The sequence below is a fragment of the Mytilus trossulus genome, chromosome 8 (genome assembly GCF_036588685.1).
Source record: "Mytilus trossulus isolate FHL-02 chromosome 8, PNRI_Mtr1.1.1.hap1, whole genome shotgun sequence".
NCBI classification, from domain to species: Eukaryota; Metazoa; Mollusca; class Bivalvia; order Mytilida; family Mytilidae; genus Mytilus; species Mytilus trossulus.
The window spans coordinates 32,159,571-32,179,072 of record NC_086380.1 but is presented as its reverse complement, the minus strand read 5'-3'; the positions used below and the strand labels follow the sequence as shown (position 1 = coordinate 32,179,072).

Genomic DNA, 19,502 nt, shown 5'->3' with positions numbered 1-19,502 from the left:
CATCTTATTTCATATCAATTTAAAATGTCCATGAAACAATAGTATGTTTCAAACTAATATTCGAATGGGGTTGAGCAACATAATATAGTATACCAAATGCATATATTGTGCTATATATTTTTTTAACAATAATATTAAAATCTCGTTTATATGTGTAGCTTAGATATTATAATATAATTATATTATATGTGAGATGTATCTTTTGTAGATTAAAAAAAATCAAAAAGTTTATTATTCTTTGTTACGTTGTGTTGGCATACGTTCCTACCTTTAACAATTCTCAGTATGTGTTATTAATGTATTATCCCATGCCTCAGCAGGGAACAATAGTTTGTATTTTAATGTAACTCTCTCGTGCAGACCAATTTAAAAATTAATACTGAGTAATTTAGAAGACAGAATAAAATCATTATATAAGAACAAAAAAAAAGCAGAACAAACCAACAAAAACCAATCGAGGTGCTCCGGAAGGAAAAGTAAATCCTGCGACGGAAGGGTAAGTAATTTCTGCTCCACAAGTGACACCAGAAAACTTTTCTCAAGAGAATCACATCAACTTCATCTTTATGTATCCCTTGGTTTAAGAGCTTCCTTGTAAGCATTAACCTATATCAAGGAAATCAGGATAAGAAATGCAACCTCTATGGAATATTATATCAAAAATAGAATATTATATTAGCAAATAATCCAAAATTTTGCCATATGTGTTGCTTTAAGAAATGGGGTCAAACCGGGGTCATCCTTCCGACTGTTATCTGTTTATTTAATGTAACCCTGTCGTGTAATGTTGTAATTTTAATGTTAAAATTAACACTGCCATTAAAGCTAGAGGTTGTCATGCCACAAAACCAGGTTCAACCCACCATTTTGTTCTATTAAAAATGTCCTGTACCAAGTCAGGAATATGGTCAATGTTATATAATAGTTCGTTCCTGTATGTGTTACATTTTAACGTTGTGTTTCCGTTGTGTCGTTTGTTTTCTCTTATTTTTTAGTGTAAATTCACATTGCTATAAGACGTGTCATAGTTTGATTTTGATGTTATATTTGTTATTCTCATAGGATTTTGTCTAATGGTCAGTCCGTTTCTGTGTGTGTTACATTTTAATGTTGTGTCGTTGTGCTTCTTATGTTGTACTGTTATGCCACTGTCCCAGGTTAGGGGGAGGGTTTGGATCCCGCTAACATGTTTAACACCGCCACATTATTTATGTATGTGCCTGCCCCATGTCAGGAACCTGTAATTCAGTGGTTGTCGTTTGTTTGTGTGTTACATATTTGTTTTTCGTTCATTTTTTTTACATAAATAAGGCCGTTAGTTTTCTCGTTTGAATTGTTTTACATTGTCCTATCGGGGCCTTTTATAGCTGACTATTCGGTATTGGCTTTGCTCATTGTTGAAGGACATACGGTGACCTATAATTGTTAATGTTTGTGTCATTTTGGTCTTGTGTGGATAGTTGTATCATTGGCAATCATACCACATTTTCTTTTTTACATCCTCTTATATTTAATGCGTTTCCCTCAGTTTTAGTTTGTTATCCCGATTTTGTTTTATGTCCATGGATTTATGAAATTTGAACGGTATACTACTGTTCCCTTTATATATCAACTACTACACTTATATATACTCCATATGTAAGGGCTGCTGGAATATTGCTACATGCACATAAAAATGATAGTTTACATTTGGGAATCTGATATATTATCATTTGTCGTAAAGTTTTGTCTCAATTATCAAAAGATATAGGAAGATGTTGTATGAATGCGAATGATACAACTCTCCATCCAAGTAACAATTTATATAAGTAAACCATTATAGGTCAAAGAACGGCCTTCAACACGGAGGCTTGGTTCACACCAAACAGCAAGCTACATATATAAAGGGCCCTAATATTAACTAGCATAAAACGATTCAAACGCGAAAACCAACGGTCTAATCTATATAAAATCGAGAAATGAGAACCACTTATGAACCACATAAACAGTCGATAACCACTGAACATCAGATTTCTGACTTCGGACAGGTGCAAATAATTGAAGCGGGATTTCATGGTACAAACCTTCTCCCTTTTCTGAAACATTAGTATAACATCACAACATAGAAAGACACACTATAAAATATCAATTGATATGCTTAAATTTGCTGCGGAAGGCCAGGGTAAGTTTTATTCTAGTCAACTCTGCGATGTCTTCGTCAATCCCCAATGCTCTTCAAAAGTAAAATCACAAAAATACTGAACTCAGAGGAAAATCAATTCGGAAAGTCCATAATCACATGGCAAAATCAAATAACAAAACGCATCAAAAACGAATGGACAAGAACTGTCATATTCCTGACTTGGTACAGGCATTTTCAAATGTAGAAAACTGTGGATTTAACCTGGTTTTATAGCGCTAACCCTCTCACTTTAGTGACAGTCTCATCAAATTCCGTTATATTTACATTGATGCGTTAATTAAACAGACACAATTAATAAAATAGTCTAAATATGGGTACATCAGTCATCATCGTATAACAATTTTAAAAGGAACAATTTAACAGAACACAAACACGTCTACTATCTACGAATACTTTAATTGATTTGAGTGTTTGACGTCAGAAATTTTTATACGTCACATAAATTTGTCGTTCAATGTGCATACGCACAGTTCTGAAATTTACATAGGCAATGATAGCATACAGGGTTAAAAAATTCAAAAGTATGTAAGAATAAATTTCAGAAATAGACCGAGATTTAAACTAGTCCAAAAGTTATATATAGAATTTATTAGAATCCAAAACAGTTGATTCCACTACGCGATTGAATGATTTTGACGTTTGTGGTTCAACGTATATAGTAATTCATAATAGAAATATATCATAATGACATATAATAAAACAATATCATACTGACGGGATCTTTTAAAGTACAGAGTCACGTTATAAGAACAAAAGAAATACAAAAGGTCGCATAAACAAAACAAACCACTAAAAAATGAAAGCCAATACAAACACATTGACGAGATGTATAAGTACCGAGCCACGTCAAACGGATATCACATAAAACCATGCAACAGTAAAAGTAATATTAATAATAGAACAAAGACAAATGAAAGAACAATAAAACACGTTGTTAAGATGATAAACAACATCAGTACGCAGAATCTATACATCAAGACCATCGTGTATTATTTGAGAAGTTGATGCGGAATATTTATCAACAAGGTCTTAGTACCTTCCGATGAACTTTTTTTAGAAAAAGGACGAGACGTTATTTGACATACCCCTGGTTCATTAACTTTCTACTCAGACACTGATGATGTTTTACAAAGTCTGAGTAGGAACTTCAAGCTCTTGAATATCGAATAAGTTGGGAAATATATATCCCATATGCAGGTGAAGTTGGTATATTGCTACTAAGGTGGGGGATATTTTTAATTTCAAAATTTAAATCGTCTCGTTTGTCATAGATTCTGGTACTGAGATGACGGTGTAAGTCAAATTCGAGATGTAAGTCTAAAAATGAGGCGGAGGAAGCCGTGTCTGTTGTTTCTTTAATATCTAGTTCTGGGGGATATATTAATGGAACCTAGTCAGAAAAGTTTGGATTGTTTATGGAAAGAACATCATCAATATATCTGAAAATGAAATTATATAATCTGGCTGCTTTGATCCATTTGTTTTTGACAAGTGTCTGGAGGAACTCCGATTCATATGAAAATAAGAAGAGGTCGGCAAGAAGAGGCGCACAGTTTGGTAACTATTATTCTTAATTATCAAGGGTTAAATGTTAGAATACCGAATGAGTTGGAAAATATATATCCCATATGTAGTTAAAGTGGGAAAATGCTGCTAAGGTATATGCAATTACTAATTTTCTCCGAACTTAAGACTTATGCTCTTCAACTTTGTAATTGTTTGGCTTTATAAATATTTTGATATGAGCGTCACTGATGAGTCTAATGTAGACGAAACGCGCGTCTGGCGTACTAAATTATAATCCTGGTACCTTTGATAGCTATGTACACCACTGTGTCGATGCCACTGCTGGTGGACGTTTCGTCCCCGAGGGTATCACCAGCCCAGTAGTCAACACTCTGGTGTTGACATGAATATCAATAATGTGGTCATTTTGTTTTTTTTATAAATTTCCTGTTAACAAAAGTTTAATATTTTGGAAAAACTAAGGATTTTCTTATTCCAGACATAGATTTTCTTGGCCGTATTTGGCACAGCATTTTTGGAATTTTGGATCCTCAATGCTCTTCAACTTTGTAATTGTTTGGCTTTATAAATATTTTGATATGAGCGTCACTGATGAGTCTTATGTAGACGAAACGCGCGTCTGGCGTACTAAATTATAATCCTGGTACCTTTGATAACTATTTACACCACTGGGTCGATGCCACTGCTGGTGGACGTTTCGTCCCCGAGAGTATCACCAGCCCAGTAGTCAACACTTCGGTGTTGACATGAATATCAATAATGTGGTCATTTTTTTTTTTTATAAATTTCCTGTTAACAAAAGTTTAATATTTTGGAAAAACTAAGAATTTTCTTATTCCAGGCATAGATTTTCTTAGCCGTATTTGGCACAACATTTTTGGAATTTTGGATCCTCAATGCTCTTCAACTTTGTAATTGTTTTGCTTTATAAATATTTTGATATGAGCGTCACTGATGAGTCTTATGTAGACGAAACGCGCGTCTGGCGTACTTAATTATAATCCTGGTACCTTTGATAACTATTATGCTATACCAATTTTCTAGGATGTCAAAGGGGGTGTAATATAAGTTGAGTGGGAATAGTCACGTACACAGGTCAGAGGTTTTATTTTATGTATTCTTCAATATCAAAGTCATGCATGTAATGCTTGCTTATAGTTGAATACTTTAGGTGCAATAGTTTTGGTGAAATTGAAGGATACAGAAGGAACAGATTGATTTCAAAATAAGATGTAATATGTTTGTGATAAAAAAAAACAAAAAAACATTTCTGCTGTTAATGGCATCAATTCTTTTCTTAGAAAATTGAAGATGTGGGAATTTCATATTTTTCATCATCTAATGGTTCCAATCTCTATGGTTTACAAAAACGGAAAAGGGCTACATCACAAATGTAACTTTGACTTTTACACCACTGCCTGCTGGACTAGACAAATACTCTACTGATTTGATGTTATTATTGCAACCATATGGTATTGTAGTTCCTAGTTCCCTTATCAAGAAATTGTCTCTATATTTTTTGAAAAGGTGTGCTTTGAAAAGTGCTATTGATGTGGTAAACAAAAATACCAATTGCCTTCTGGCAGTACTTGAGTCAAATCCGGGGTATCCCGTAGGATAGTCCATGGAACTCACAAATAAAATGATATATTGTTTTATGTAACAAAATAGTGCCCAAGCAACACCGAGCCAGCCTATCCGCTTTGTTCTTTGCATTCCTTGTATTCACCATGCATTATGCATTATATGCTACCAATTATACGATGCCCTCGGAGAATAATCCACCAGTAGTAAAGTTTGTTTTAGGAACAAACTTGACATCGACTTGCTTGATAAAAAGTAAAATAACCAAAATATCGAACTGCAAGGAAAATTCGAAACGGAAAGTCCCTTGGAAAAATAAGACGTTCTATCACATTAAAAGAATGAAAAAACAACTGTCATGTTGCTGACTGGGTACAGGCATTTCCGTATGTAGAAAACGGTAAATTAAACCTGATTCTATAGATAACTTAACCGTTCATTTGTGTCTCAGTTGCTAACAATTTCATTATATCAACAATAATGAGTGAGAAATTCGAATAGACATAATAGGGAAAATGTTCAAAAAACATGTCAATGATATTTAGATATACAATGCAATGTTATCTGTATGCTGAGCCGGATCTGTCACATTATGAAAAGGATAAAAGAATGAACGCCGACATACTATGGGACAAATAATGTTTTCGAACTAAAAAGACGATGCTTTGCTTTGGTCAATAAACGCAAAAACAATATATACAATTGAATGTTGATAATCATGATAATGGCAGTATTAATGAATAAAAGAGTTAGTAGGTCCGGTAAGGGCCGATTTTGGCCTCAAATCAAATTTAAAGTCCATCTAAAGATTTCGGACACTGAAGGAATAAATTTCGGTTACTAGTAAGTGATTTAGAAAAACTGGCAACACCATAGTTAAAAGAAACAATAATGAACAAACTAGTCAGTGTAATATTCCATAAGAAATGAATCACACAAATCTCACCAAAATGATGAGTACTTTGAATAACATAAATGTTACCAATGTTTCTGCACCATATGCGTATTTCGACATTCAATTTCACTTCAGTGATGCTCGAGGACAGTCATTTTGAAAATCCAAATCTTATTAAAAGGACCAACAGCTAACCGAAAAGGACATATTAAAAACTTTTCTGTATCTAGTTGAAGCTTTCAACAGATATTGATAATGAGCAAGAAATGGCCTTAATGCATATTGCTGGCTTTATGCTACATGGTAATGGTAGTTCACAATGGTAAAATTGAAATCATGTTTTTTGTCAATAAAATTGAGAATGAAAATAAGGAATATGTCAGACACAACACCCGGACCCAAGAGCAGATTTTATCCAAAGGCCACCGATGGGTCTCCAATGCAACAAAAAAATCCCTCACCTGGAGGTGTGCCTCAGCCTGCCCCTAAATAAAAATGTATCCTAATTCAGTGAAAATGGACGCCATTCTAAAAATAGTTTAGTTCTGACAGATCATGACTGTTAATTTGAAGATATGTCAAGATATGAATTTGAACTTCTGCTGTATCTGGTATCCTTAATTTCTAGTTCAATCCCTTGTTGAACAAGTCACCATTTTATAGTGAATTATTGGATTTAGAGGTAAATGTAAAAAGACAATATGAATTTACATATATATTTCAAATTACACATTTTAACAGATAACATTAACAAAAAGATATGTCAATAAGACATCATGTCTGCTCCCACTTTCATGTGCCTTTGTTCCCTGAACCCTGAAATCGAGGTCAAAATTATAAATTGACAAAATATCAAAAGGTCTTGATCTTCACAATACACATGTACATGTGCACTAAGTTTCAAGTTGATAAGATGTCAAAGCAAAGTACTTTTACCAAAATTATTTATAAATTAAAAATGGTCTTATTTCACATTTACATTTGTATGTTCACTGAACCATGAAATCAGACTCAAAGTTCTATTTGCATAAATATATGAATGCCCATAAAAACATGCAGACATGTCAATTTTTTTATTTTCAGGCACATGTTATTTAACTTTAGAACAGTCTTATACTTCAATTTTTGCAAAAAAAATGAAACCTAAATAAATTGACTGTAACAATAATGACAAGATTCATATTAAAAACTTTTCTGTATCTAGTTGAAGCTTTCAACAGATATTGATAATGAGCAAGAAATGGCCTTAATGCATTTTGTATCAGACAACATTTAATGGATTTTTATTTGGATCTCAACGAAATGACAGTAACAGACAGTTCTTCTAACTATGTGGGTAGATGATTTTTTTTTGATGATTTTTTAATGTAGTCAAACAATGATACAATAAGTGATGCACTTGCAGAAATTTTCCACTAATATAAAAATATTTTAAAATAGCTACTATTACAGACAACATCTTCTTCTTCATACAGAGCTCCAGATAAGAATTCATAAATTGGGGTTTTTACCCATTTTCTTATATAATTGGGTGATAAAGTTTTTTAATTGCATTATCAATTCCAATTCACCCCTCAGGTTAATATAAAATTGGGTTTTTCACCACCAAGCTCCTTAATGTATTGGTTTTTTTCATCGACACAATATTGAATATTTAGGCAATATCATATGCAACCCCATTTTTTTTCCATATGTTTCTGTCTTTGTTTAGCTCTTTTATTTGGTTTAGGGTTATGCTAAGGGTTATTTGCTAGCTGTTTTATTTGGTTTATTCACTGAGGAGCAATCATGTAGGTTTAATTTGTGCCCCGTTTCAAACCTTTTGCCAGTTTTGTATTTTCTCACAAAAAAGGATATGTGTATTCACAGGCACTCGTCTTATACCTTTATATAATAAATTCTAAGACCAGTGCCTGATCAGTGGCTGTGTGCATGGTGTGTGTATTCATTAATTAACCGTAAAATGAATAAAAAATAGTATATAAACTCTAATTATACTTGAATGATTTTCTTTTATTCAATTTACATAAATCTGGGTCTAGTTGTCTTATATTAGAACTTTTGATTTCTGATGCTTTATCATTTTATAATTGATTGGGCCTTTCACTTTTTCCAACTGAATTCGTTTTTGATGAAACCCCGTGTTTATTAGAAATGTTTTCGTTATGGTACACACACACGCCCGTGCATTCGATGGACGCTTCCTAAAGACACTGGCTGAGTCTTGTTATCATTATAACTTTCCAACAGTTTTCCAAAATAAGCCGAAAACATGCTTCTATTCAATATTTTAACCGGACATTCACTTTCGTTTTAATTCAATGTATGTTATGAAAAATCCCGAGCAATGCGAAAAAAATATGACTACATGACACAGGCTAATTGGATAAACACCGAGAAGATTGAAATATTTACAAAAACACATGTACCTATTGAGCAACGGAAAACTCAAACCCCTAGGGACCCATTTCAGCTACTTGATGCAGGGATCTATTTTTAGAACGACAGGAAAATATTATAAAAATAGTTTACGCGACGACTGTAAACAGATAAGGGTAAATAACACAAACGATAGCCAATAAAAGGGTTGAAAACTCATGGTTTTGGCATTTAATTGGGTTTTCCGTTGAATTAATTGGGTTGTTGAACCCTTCAATGGACAATTGTCTTAGGTTTTCTATTATTTGTATTGCGTGATCACGCAAATACGCACCTTATCTGGAGCTCTGTTCATATGACTGTGAATTCATTATTATTTGAGGAATACCCATTTTTCAGATTTTCATTGTACATGTATATGTAAATTTTCCACTAAATTTATATACATTTTCTTTAGGTTTGTAAGCAAACGTTTGCAAAACCATGAAATCAAATATCAATAGAAATACAATTTTTATTCTCCAAATAAATAAATCCACAGTAATATAATTAACTGGTGTAATTTGGTTCTTAGTTTTTAACCATTCAAAGTAGAAGTACTGTTTCACCTCCTGTTTCAAGACTGTTTTTTATGAAATGCTCTGATGTAGCCTGGCATCCTGACCCAATGTAATACTTTGTCAATGAGGCCAGGTGTAATACAAACCATGTGGCTAACTCTCAGTGCTGAAAAAGACTGAATTACTGCGCATGTCCATGTCTTATTAACAAGAAATATATCACCTGCATGGTTTATTTACAGGTAATTCACAATGTTTATAAACACAGTTGAATTAGATTTGCCTTACTATTTGAAAGTTGAGTTTTATATGTGATTAAAAACAAATCAATGAATTCATGGCAATACTAATATTTCCTGCCATTTGTCAAGAAATGAAGCTATCCCACGATGCATCATTCAGACATCTAAATGACAAAATCATGTTGTTGTATTCCGCCTGGCTCTACTGTTAAGCAGTGAGCCAGGATCCCAGGATACTCTAAAGCAGTCAAGTCTTCTGTGATACAAATGTAAAAAACAACAACACTACTATTACAAATCTAGAAAAAAAGTACAACATTTATTAACTGGTAGCCTGTACAATTTGCTGTAGTATTTGTTTTTGTCCCTGAGTAGTATACAAAGAATAGAGCTGTCTTGATGATAATGTTTGAGCCTTTAGTAATTGAGATTTCTCCTCCTCCAATGTTGTCTGATATAAATTCTGTGTTTTCTTAGCACAGCTGGAAAAAGAAAACATTAAATCATGCTAAGAACATATATAAATTTTGAAAACCAAATTACAGGTACTTTTGGCAGTGATTTTGTTCACATATGACAGATATTTATAAGGACCAATATATAAACTTTTCCCATTTTTGTTGTTGTGAAAACTTGTGATTTTATCTCTAATGAACTATTCTAGAATCATTAAACAACATTTTCATGAAAATACAGTAAACAAACACACACAATTTGAAATCACTGCAGTATTACCTATAGTTTTCAAAAGTGACAATTTTTTACCCGTCTTCCCATGGCATGAAAAGGCTGTTAGGACAATGTGCATATACAGATTATACACAGCTTATTACGGTAATGCAAGATTTGATGTCGACTGGATGTTTATTGGCCATAAATGTAAAAAAAGGGATTAACATGACACTTACTTCTAAATTTTAGTAAGATCTAGTTAACAATTCGAATTAGAAAAATATATGAAGAGAATTTCGTGGGACAGACATATATAGGTAAAACAGTATACATCCTTCCTTCAAATGGGGGAATATACCAAAGTCTTGTTATCTTTGCTGTGTTGTTATAAAAACCTGGTAAATTTTCCAGACATACCTGCATAAAAATTTCTTCCATTTCTCTGGTAATTTCTTAATTGCCTCTGAAAAAAAATTTATCATTACAATTATAAATGATTTGAGTATAGATATAACACTACATGGACAGAAAACAAAACTAGCCATTATATGCAAACAAATAATTTAATAAAATTTATAGTCTTTAATAACTTCAATTTTTCACTTATTCTTACAACATTTGTATAAACTTCAAGATTATAAAAAAACGTTTTTTTCTAAAGTGAACATTGATTGGTTAAATATTTCTCAGTGTGTTTGAATTTGTTTGTTAGCTTTTTGGTCATGAATGTTTGTCTCTAATATTTAATTAACTGTGCATTTGTATTCAGATATCGCAGATCAAATTTATTCTTTCATTGTGTAATCATACGTTTTTTGATTGAGTTAAGTCTGCCAATTGATATTTTATCGTATGTTTTTCTATGTTGTGATGTTATGCTATTGTTTCAGAAAAAAGGGAGAAGGTTTGGATCCATTAAAACGTTTAATCCCGCTGCAAATGTTTGCACCTGTCCTAAGTCAGGAATCTGATGTACAGTAGTTGTCGTTTGTTTATGTAATTTATACGTGTTTCTCGTTTCTCGTTTTGTTTATATAGATTAGACCATTGGTGTTCCCGTTTGAATGGTTTTACACTAGTAATTTTGGGGCCCTTTATAGCTTGTTGTTCGGTGTGAGCCAAGGCTTTGTGTTGAAGGCCGTACTTTAACCTGTAATGGTTTACTTTTTAAATTGTTATTTGGATGGAGAGTTGTCTCATTGGCACTCACACCACATCTTCCTATATCTATTGGTTATCTTTAAAAAAATAATTTAAAAAGATTTGTTGTCTAAATGATATAAAATGTTGTAATGTTTACCAAATTCTAAACTTTCTTCTTCTTCCTCCTCTTCATCTTCACTCCATCCATCTTTCTCCTTATGTTCTTTGTATTCTTTTTCATTCATTAATAAAACCTGGAAAAGTGTAATCATCATAATTCAACTGTATTAATTTAAGAAAGAAAAGAAAACACTGCAGAGAATATTTTCTATTACAGAATATGAAGCGAACAATATTTGTTACTAATTGCTGTGGACTAAGAGTATTTTCTGGTTGGTGTTAAAACATTTCTAAGTCTATTCTTATATTCCTTAAATAGTTCATTAATACTGGAAAGATGTATTTGTATCAATTACCATATAGCGGGTTATTTTCACAGGCGTAAAATATCATGATTTTCATTGAACAAGGTATATGAAATATTTTGGCGGTTATTATTTTGGCGGTTATTATTTTGGCGGATTAAAAACTTTTTTTAATATCTTTGTATGTCCACCATTAATTTGGCGGAATTTATTTTGACGATTTTGTTCTACTGCGAAAATAAGCAAAAATTGGTACCCCGCAAAAGAAAAAAGCTATACGGTAATATCCCCATTCAAACTAAATTAAATATTTAAGTTGAACTGTCATCTAATATTCACCAAAGTCAAGCAGAGACTTGAAGTTTTAAGATTCTATAAATATCTTCTTCCTGACAGTCAAATCAGAATAGATTTAATCATTGAAACGACAAAAAAAGGATTATAAGTAGTTCTAAAATGGTCATGATATCATGATATACAAGTATAAAAATGTATCTTCTATTGTAAAAATATTTGTGAAATCAGTTGCTAGTCTTAATTCTTCAATTATCTTACCCGTATCACCTGGTACATCTCATCTTCTGTTAAAACACCTGAGACTCCAACAACAAAACTACCATCTCTTATCATCAGTTCCTAGAATGAAAAGTCATTTATTCAACATTGTTCAGATATACTTCTTAATTTTTCTTTAAAATTGTTTTTTTTCAATTCTAATTTCAAAGAGGCAAATGCAAAATTTGAACAATTATTTTAGGGCAACTAAAAAAAATCCATATTTTCTTATTCACAGATCAGACTTTAGTGTGAAATGTTATCATAACAATAATGTATAATAATAATATATCCATACAAGATTTTGAAAGATTTTAACGAGAAATTTAAAATGAAGACTAATTGCTAATTAAGCAGTTGGTTGCTGGTGAATTGTGTGGTCATATGTGTTGTCCAATGTTTTGGTAATTGTTGTTTTTCTTTCTGTGTATTTTCATTGTTCCACAACAAATTCTATATTTTTCACCAATTTGCAGCCAATTGTACAGAGTGTGTTATGTAAAGGTAGTTCTTTTGGTTAGCTTGCTTGCTAACTGAACCGTGAAGTCATTATATGGTTTAAAAGGTAAACTAACCTTCTTTAAAAGAAGACTAGTCTTACAGATAACCAATCTATCTGTCTGTAGGACTAGACTACTTGAAAAGGGGGAAAGTATACCTTACCTTTACGTACACACTCATTGCAATCAGCCGTAAAGCTCTAATACAGTGTTTTATTTTGAAATACATGCCTCAGGATCTTTTATAAGCAAATTGGGTATTTTTCAAAATATTGCTCCAAACATTATAAGATTTGTAAATAACATACTAGACAATGGATTTTTAACATTGGCATAAGTTCATTTTTATTTTTATGTTCAAAAACAATGAAATAACCAACAGCCAACAGTCCTTGAGATTCTGATTCATTAAAACTAATCACAAAAATAATATGTAAAATACCATATCAATGAGGAAATTTGTCTTGTCTTTTAGTAACGCTTCAGTGTTTATTGGTAATTCTTTGGCAGCTTCCAATACAACTGATATAGGTATATCTACCTGAAAATTAGTAGTACAATTTTAGTATTTTTTTTAACTTCTATGCATGAATATGCTACAATGTGCATTTTGCATAAATCTATCTGATTAAATGTGAAAATGAAATTGTCAATTTCAGCTTTTAATGATACATTTACTAGTTCAAACTCTAAATTGATTTCATTTAATAAAAATACTTCTCATACTTTTCTGATCAAAATTTCAACAGGCATTAAAATAAAACAACCACACAAATTAAACATTTCTCAATTTGATAAACTCCAATGTCAATGATCACTAATTGTTCATGTTTGTGCCTGTAAGCAAATTTATGAGAATAGCAACACTTCATATCCAAAAATTTCATTACTTGTTTTATTTCTTTTATAACTTTATGGCATTAACATAAAACCTTTAGCACCACAATTAAAGGTCACATTAGACATGTTAGACTAGCCAGACTTTTACTGCTATTTAAAACATGACTCTATGAGGGGTTCTAAACAGGGCTATAAAGCACTGTACTATGGTACCCTGATGATATAATTTCTTACATTGTGATATCTTAAATCATTCTATTATAGAATGTATAGGGGCCATGGTGCTATATTTTTGGAAAACCACTGCTATGTTTATTTCCATGGTGCTACATGCCAGACTAATAATGCTATAACTAATCATGCTACCATGACTCTTTTTTAATAACAGGAAGCTTAGCTTTTAGAAACTTACAGTATCATAATGATTATTAGGGAATTGTTCTGCAAAACCATACATTTGTAGAAGCTGCCAATTAGCTAACTGGCCATATGTGTTGTAGATTTCTTCTCCCTAATAAAGAAGAAGTGGATTATTCAGATATATTCTTATATGTTTAAATGAACTATGGTGACATTTTTTTAATGATAATTATGTATATACATATAATTAAAGAACCTTAGTGAGTGACTCCCACATGGTCACTGGACAAATAAAATACCAGTAACTGTAAGAAAAATAAATAAGACAGAATGCTTTTTGGGGCATTTCATTTTGAATATTCTTTTCCAATTTTCTTCACATGAATTTTGTATTAAAAGCTAATTTCATTTCATTCATGATGGCCTCACATCTGTCACTGCATTCCACAAAAAAGTGTATTCCTACATTAGGTATACCTTTTTGATTGTTTTAGTTGATACCATTTTCAATGCATCTGTTTCAAAAGCAAGTTGTGCATTATTTTTTGCCACATGATTTAATATGTCTGCCATTGGTACCATCATAGGAGGCGGACTATCGTCAAATTCATCGTCTGGAGGTTCTGTGAAGCTGTAAGCCATCACAAAAGCCACCATCTGCTTGTAAAACTCAAGGCTAACACTACATTCTCTATAAAATAGAAAAGTATTCTTTTAATTGAAACTTCGGATTGAATCAAATTTCTATATATTGATTTTGCTCACTATTTCATGTTTACTGTTATCATGATTATTTCACTATTTCATGTCTAAATTTACATACAGCAGACGCATGACATTTATATATAAAGTTCCAATACAACATTTGATTTCAAATCTTTTGTTGTGATCATTCGGATGAAGGTAATCCAGAATAGTGTTTTTGACGCGTGAAATTTATGTCGTGTTGTTTTCATTTTGTATATACTGTGGATTTATTATTATTCATTGAGTACTGATCTTTTTGTCAATTTTGTGAGTATGGGTGAACCACTATTTTAATTGTTTGAAGCAGCATGAATTTTGAACATGACTGTGTGCAGGTGTTGGCAATTCAATGCAATCATATATATCCACAACAAAACACAATTTTTCTATCCACGAATGATTGGCACTCAAGAAAAATTAAATGAATCTAAATAATATATTTAAACATATCAATAAACATGATTTTCTTTTAACTAGTACATATAAGTTGAATAAATAAATATGATATATAATTTAATTGATATGGATATCCAATTAAAATAATAATTTACCTCCTAAAAAATAAATATATAGCATTTTATACATATAGCAAAATATTTATTTACGAATCTCATTATTTCATAAACATTCAAGTGTCCTTGCAGAGTTATCTCCACTTTCAACATTCAGAGGCTTTAACTACTGCATCAGTTTATTGAATGTCTGTGTTCTCTTTCTGACAATTGATTGTACAAAAATGACCAAAAAATATTTTAACTGTTGTAGAATGCACAAGACAAGAAGAAAGTTGATGTGGAACTCTAATGTTCTAATTACATTCTACATGTCTGATCAATGAATTTTTAAATCGAAATATGGTCATTATCATAAACAAGCTTTTATCCAATATGTAACACAAATCAATTCATATCATATTCAATATATAAACAAACCACTTGCTAATTCTGATTTGTATAGATTCATTTAATTTTGTGGGTTTCGAATAATAGTTTTTTCTCAGATATTTGAATTACCGTTTTTGATTTTGGCAAAGTCGTCATTCAAGCCTTTAGAAAGTTTGTATTTGTTAAGAAATCACATCTCTTACCCAAATAAATCTGAATGCTTCTTTACAAATGGCAAAACAATGTCGTTGAACTCAGTAGAAATGTTCTTCAAGTCTTTATCAACAGCTTCTATTACCCCTGTGCATTTTAGAAGAGATTTTCTCTCTGTTCTGAAATAGAAAAAGTACCATTTATTTCATATACTTATCAATTGCAAAACACAACATTTTTGGTTTCAACATTATCTTTTGATTTTAATAAAGTTTTGCAAGATCTATAGTTTTCTCATTTACCAGTATGTTTGGTAGACAATTGTTTGTATTTTCTTCTGTTTTGTTCTTTCTTTCTTTGATTTCTTTTTTGCTTATAACTATTCACATTTGTTTTTTACATAGGCCATGTGTCAAGAATATGTCAAGCATAAACTATTTGCCATAATAGTAATTAATTTCATCACAACCAAGAAGAAACAGAGAGATATGCCAAAATGTAGGCTTTAACAGTTACTGTAAGTTCTGAAAAATAGAGACAGGATTAGGTTGCCACCCTGTAGGTACTTGGCTTGCTGATATTTACCCAACACCGAAGTTCAATTTCTGAAATGGTTAACATTGCTGCATATGATATGCTTGTTTCATGTCAAAAGTTTAGGTATTCTAGATTTGATACATTCACATTTGAAGCAAAAAAAATCCTAAACCATAAATATCTCCATGCAGAAAAATAACCCCAAACTATTGAGATCTCCTCTGCAGATAAAGCCCATATCATAGATTTAAAAAAAATCTCAAACCACAGTGAGCTTTAAATTTGCTGCAAAGAAAGTCCAAACCTAAGAGATCTATATGCAGAAAAAACTTATGACAAACAAATATGCAGAAAGAGACACGACAAACAAATACTGTAAATTCAGAATTTATTGCATTTCTTTAAGAAAGGACGTAAATGCCAGATAAATGATTGATTTTTTGGGAAATATGCATACCGATATATGTATCAGATATCAGAATGAGAGTTCTTATTATTGTGAAACATGCACAGTCGTATATTTAGCATTAATAAAAACATCTGAATAATTTCTGAATTTACAGAATGCAAAAAAAAATAAAAAATAAATAGATATTTAATGCAGTCAAGATGATAAGCATTGATTTTGGTAAAATAGCAAACAGAATTTGTAAATGTCAGGTATCAAAAAGATAATGCTGAAATTCTGATTTCTGATCTGAGCTGTTACTTCAAATACAAGAAAAGCTCAATGGCTCTTTGACAGATTTTAAAATCTGTAATGCAAAGTCATATAAAACTTTTAAAACTTGTTTCAATTAATAAAGTAGTATACAACTTTAAGATTTTTTAAAAGGAATTTAGTGAGCTGTAAGTATTAAATGTGTATGTATTATAAGGTTAAAATTCTATAAAATCTATGCTGGTATCAATTACATATGTGCATCTGAAATAAATGTATATTATATTCATACTCAGTCCAAAACATGGGTAGATCTAATTGTTTGAAGTCTGGTACAAGATCAAGGTATGGTCTCCACTTAGACTGAGGATTATTGTACTCATACATCAGAGAGAGGAGGAGAGGAACCCAGCCACTGCTACTCTTCAAACTGTCTATTTCTGAAATTGTGCAGATAAATTAATATTCCATTTTTATTTTTCTAAATAGTTTATTGGAACTATATATTACATTAATTAATATATAGCATGATGCTTATTGTAGAGATCAGACATTACTAAGTTTCATTTTGATTTTAACTCACTCTTGAGAGGTTTAAACATGTATGTTCATGGGTTGTCTTCCCTTATTCTAATACAACATATGGCTTCGGCAATTTTAGATCTAATTTATATCAAAATAACACTCTGAGTATATTTAGAAAAGGCAGATGTTTTAAGCTTAACATTCATACAAAGATATATCATTGCAATGTCAATGTACATTGTACTGTGGTCAAATTTAATTACATTAACAAAACAATATGCTGCAACTAAATATATTACAAAACATTATAGAGAGTTTAAATGTACATTTACAAAATCATTCTTGGTTGCTGACTGCTATAATTGTTTTCTATACTTTTGTTGTTGCACAAATGTTAAGTGTAATAATATTAGGCAGGCATTACCTGTGAAAGGGGACGAAGTCTGTATGTTTTTGGTTTTAATTCAAACATATCTTAATTTTAAAACGGAAATACCATACGTAACGTTTCCGATTTTGGTTCTGTTGTTAGGGATTTTAGTTGTGACGTTATTTAAGTTATGACGTCATATGCAATGTAAACAAAAAAACGCTATCATTAGGTAACGTTTTTTCAAATCAAGGAATTATTAAAAATGAAATTGGTATTGCGTTCCTTCCTATTTTATACTAGACTGATAAATATATATTTTACTCAAAGTTTAAAAGGAAGTACATTGTAGATGTTTTCTATACTTTTGTTGTTGCACAAATGTTAAGTGTAATATAATCAGGTTGTTGTATTTCTTTTTGAATTGTTCCACATGTTGTCATCCTGTGGCCTGTTATTGCTAACTACATGAACTATATGATCAATGCAGCATGGGTTAAACTCATTATTTAAAGCCATATATAGCAACCTCTAATTGTTCACATATATTTTGTTCTTTAACAGATTTGTTGCAACTATATGTATACCACATCTCCTTATTTATACAGGTGTATATATCTAAAAAAATCAATATATTTATTCAATACCATTTTGTATCTGTTGTGATATAGTAGATGTTTGTGGCATTAACAAACAGGATCTTGGTATCTGAAACAGGCACTCTCCTTCCTCTATATCCTCTAAGGCTACAGCACCATATTGAGCACAAGAACCCTCGTTTCCTACCTTCACCTGCAAGATACAGTAAATATAACATCAATAGTCATTAGTAAACCTGATTTCACAATTCACACTAGTTTTTTGGTTGTTTATTTTGTTATATTTTCTTTTTTCTTTTAGAACTTGTGATTTCATTAAACCTTGATAAATGCTTAAAATGCTATCTTTACTTTCTACATGTATGTGTATCATGTTTAAATGTGCTAGATCAAAAGTAATCCCCTTAAGGAATTCTATGTTTGAAAGGATTTTCTAATTTGTCTGTCTCCTGGGCTAGTACTAGGCCATATGAAATAATTTGTTTCCGACTCTTATTCTGAAAAGAGTTGGGAGACAAATATTTGATATTCGATTCGTGGAATGATGCAGGAGGATTTCATTCCCATTCAAGTCATTTTTATTATTTTTTATCATGACTTTGCCTCGCAAATATTTTACATGTAATATGCACCTTTGAACACAATGGTTTCCTGCATTTTGTGTTAAGGAATATTTATTTTCATCCCGTTTTGCAAAAAGGTTATAAATTTTCAGCTCTTACCAGTAACAAATTAAACAATGCCAGAATATCCAACCTGTACCTATTGTTCACTCTATGCAGATCAGTCTTACCTCTTACTCCTGAATGTATTATATCAATACATTTTGTTTGGAAAGAAAGTTAGTAAAGTGTTTGTGACCTCTGCCACGCTCTGGCTCGGGCTCATAATAAATTACTCTCCCCCTTTTTTCCCCAAAACAAAGTATTTGTAATCATATCAAAATGACAGTTTATGCATACTTTAGGACTTAGATTGAAAGAGTTTTCTGTAATCCATTCCTTAAATTTGTTTAAAGAATGCTCATTAGCTTTGAAGGTAGACAATTTGATTGGATTTTCTTCGACAGAATTTGCCGGTCGTTTTATAGAAGCTGACATATTGAAGTTCAGCACAAAATCGATCAATCGAAAAATAATAACGATGATATAATTATCTAAAA

The 19,502-nt window shown here is 31.4% G+C and overlaps 1 protein-coding gene across 1 annotated transcript; it reads right to left on the bottom strand.

Annotated features, from left to right (window-relative positions):
• Window positions 1-9,675: 9,675 nt before the first annotated feature.
• Window positions 9,676-19,467, bottom strand: LOC134680821 (N-lysine methyltransferase setd6-like). Its single transcript, XM_063540059.1, has 11 exons — window positions 19,303-19,467; window positions 18,389-18,533; window positions 17,139-17,286; window positions 15,699-15,827; window positions 14,342-14,555; window positions 13,917-14,015; window positions 13,107-13,205; window positions 12,165-12,245; window positions 11,342-11,438; window positions 10,459-10,504; window positions 9,676-9,851 (listed from the first exon to the last, which is right to left on the bottom strand). Exons 1-11 carry the CDS (start codon window positions 19,438-19,440, stop codon window positions 9,692-9,694), a joined length of 1,356 nt encoding a protein of 451 aa, XP_063396129.1. The 5' UTR covers window positions 19,441-19,467; the 3' UTR covers window positions 9,676-9,691.
• Window positions 19,468-19,502: the final 35 nt, after the last annotated feature.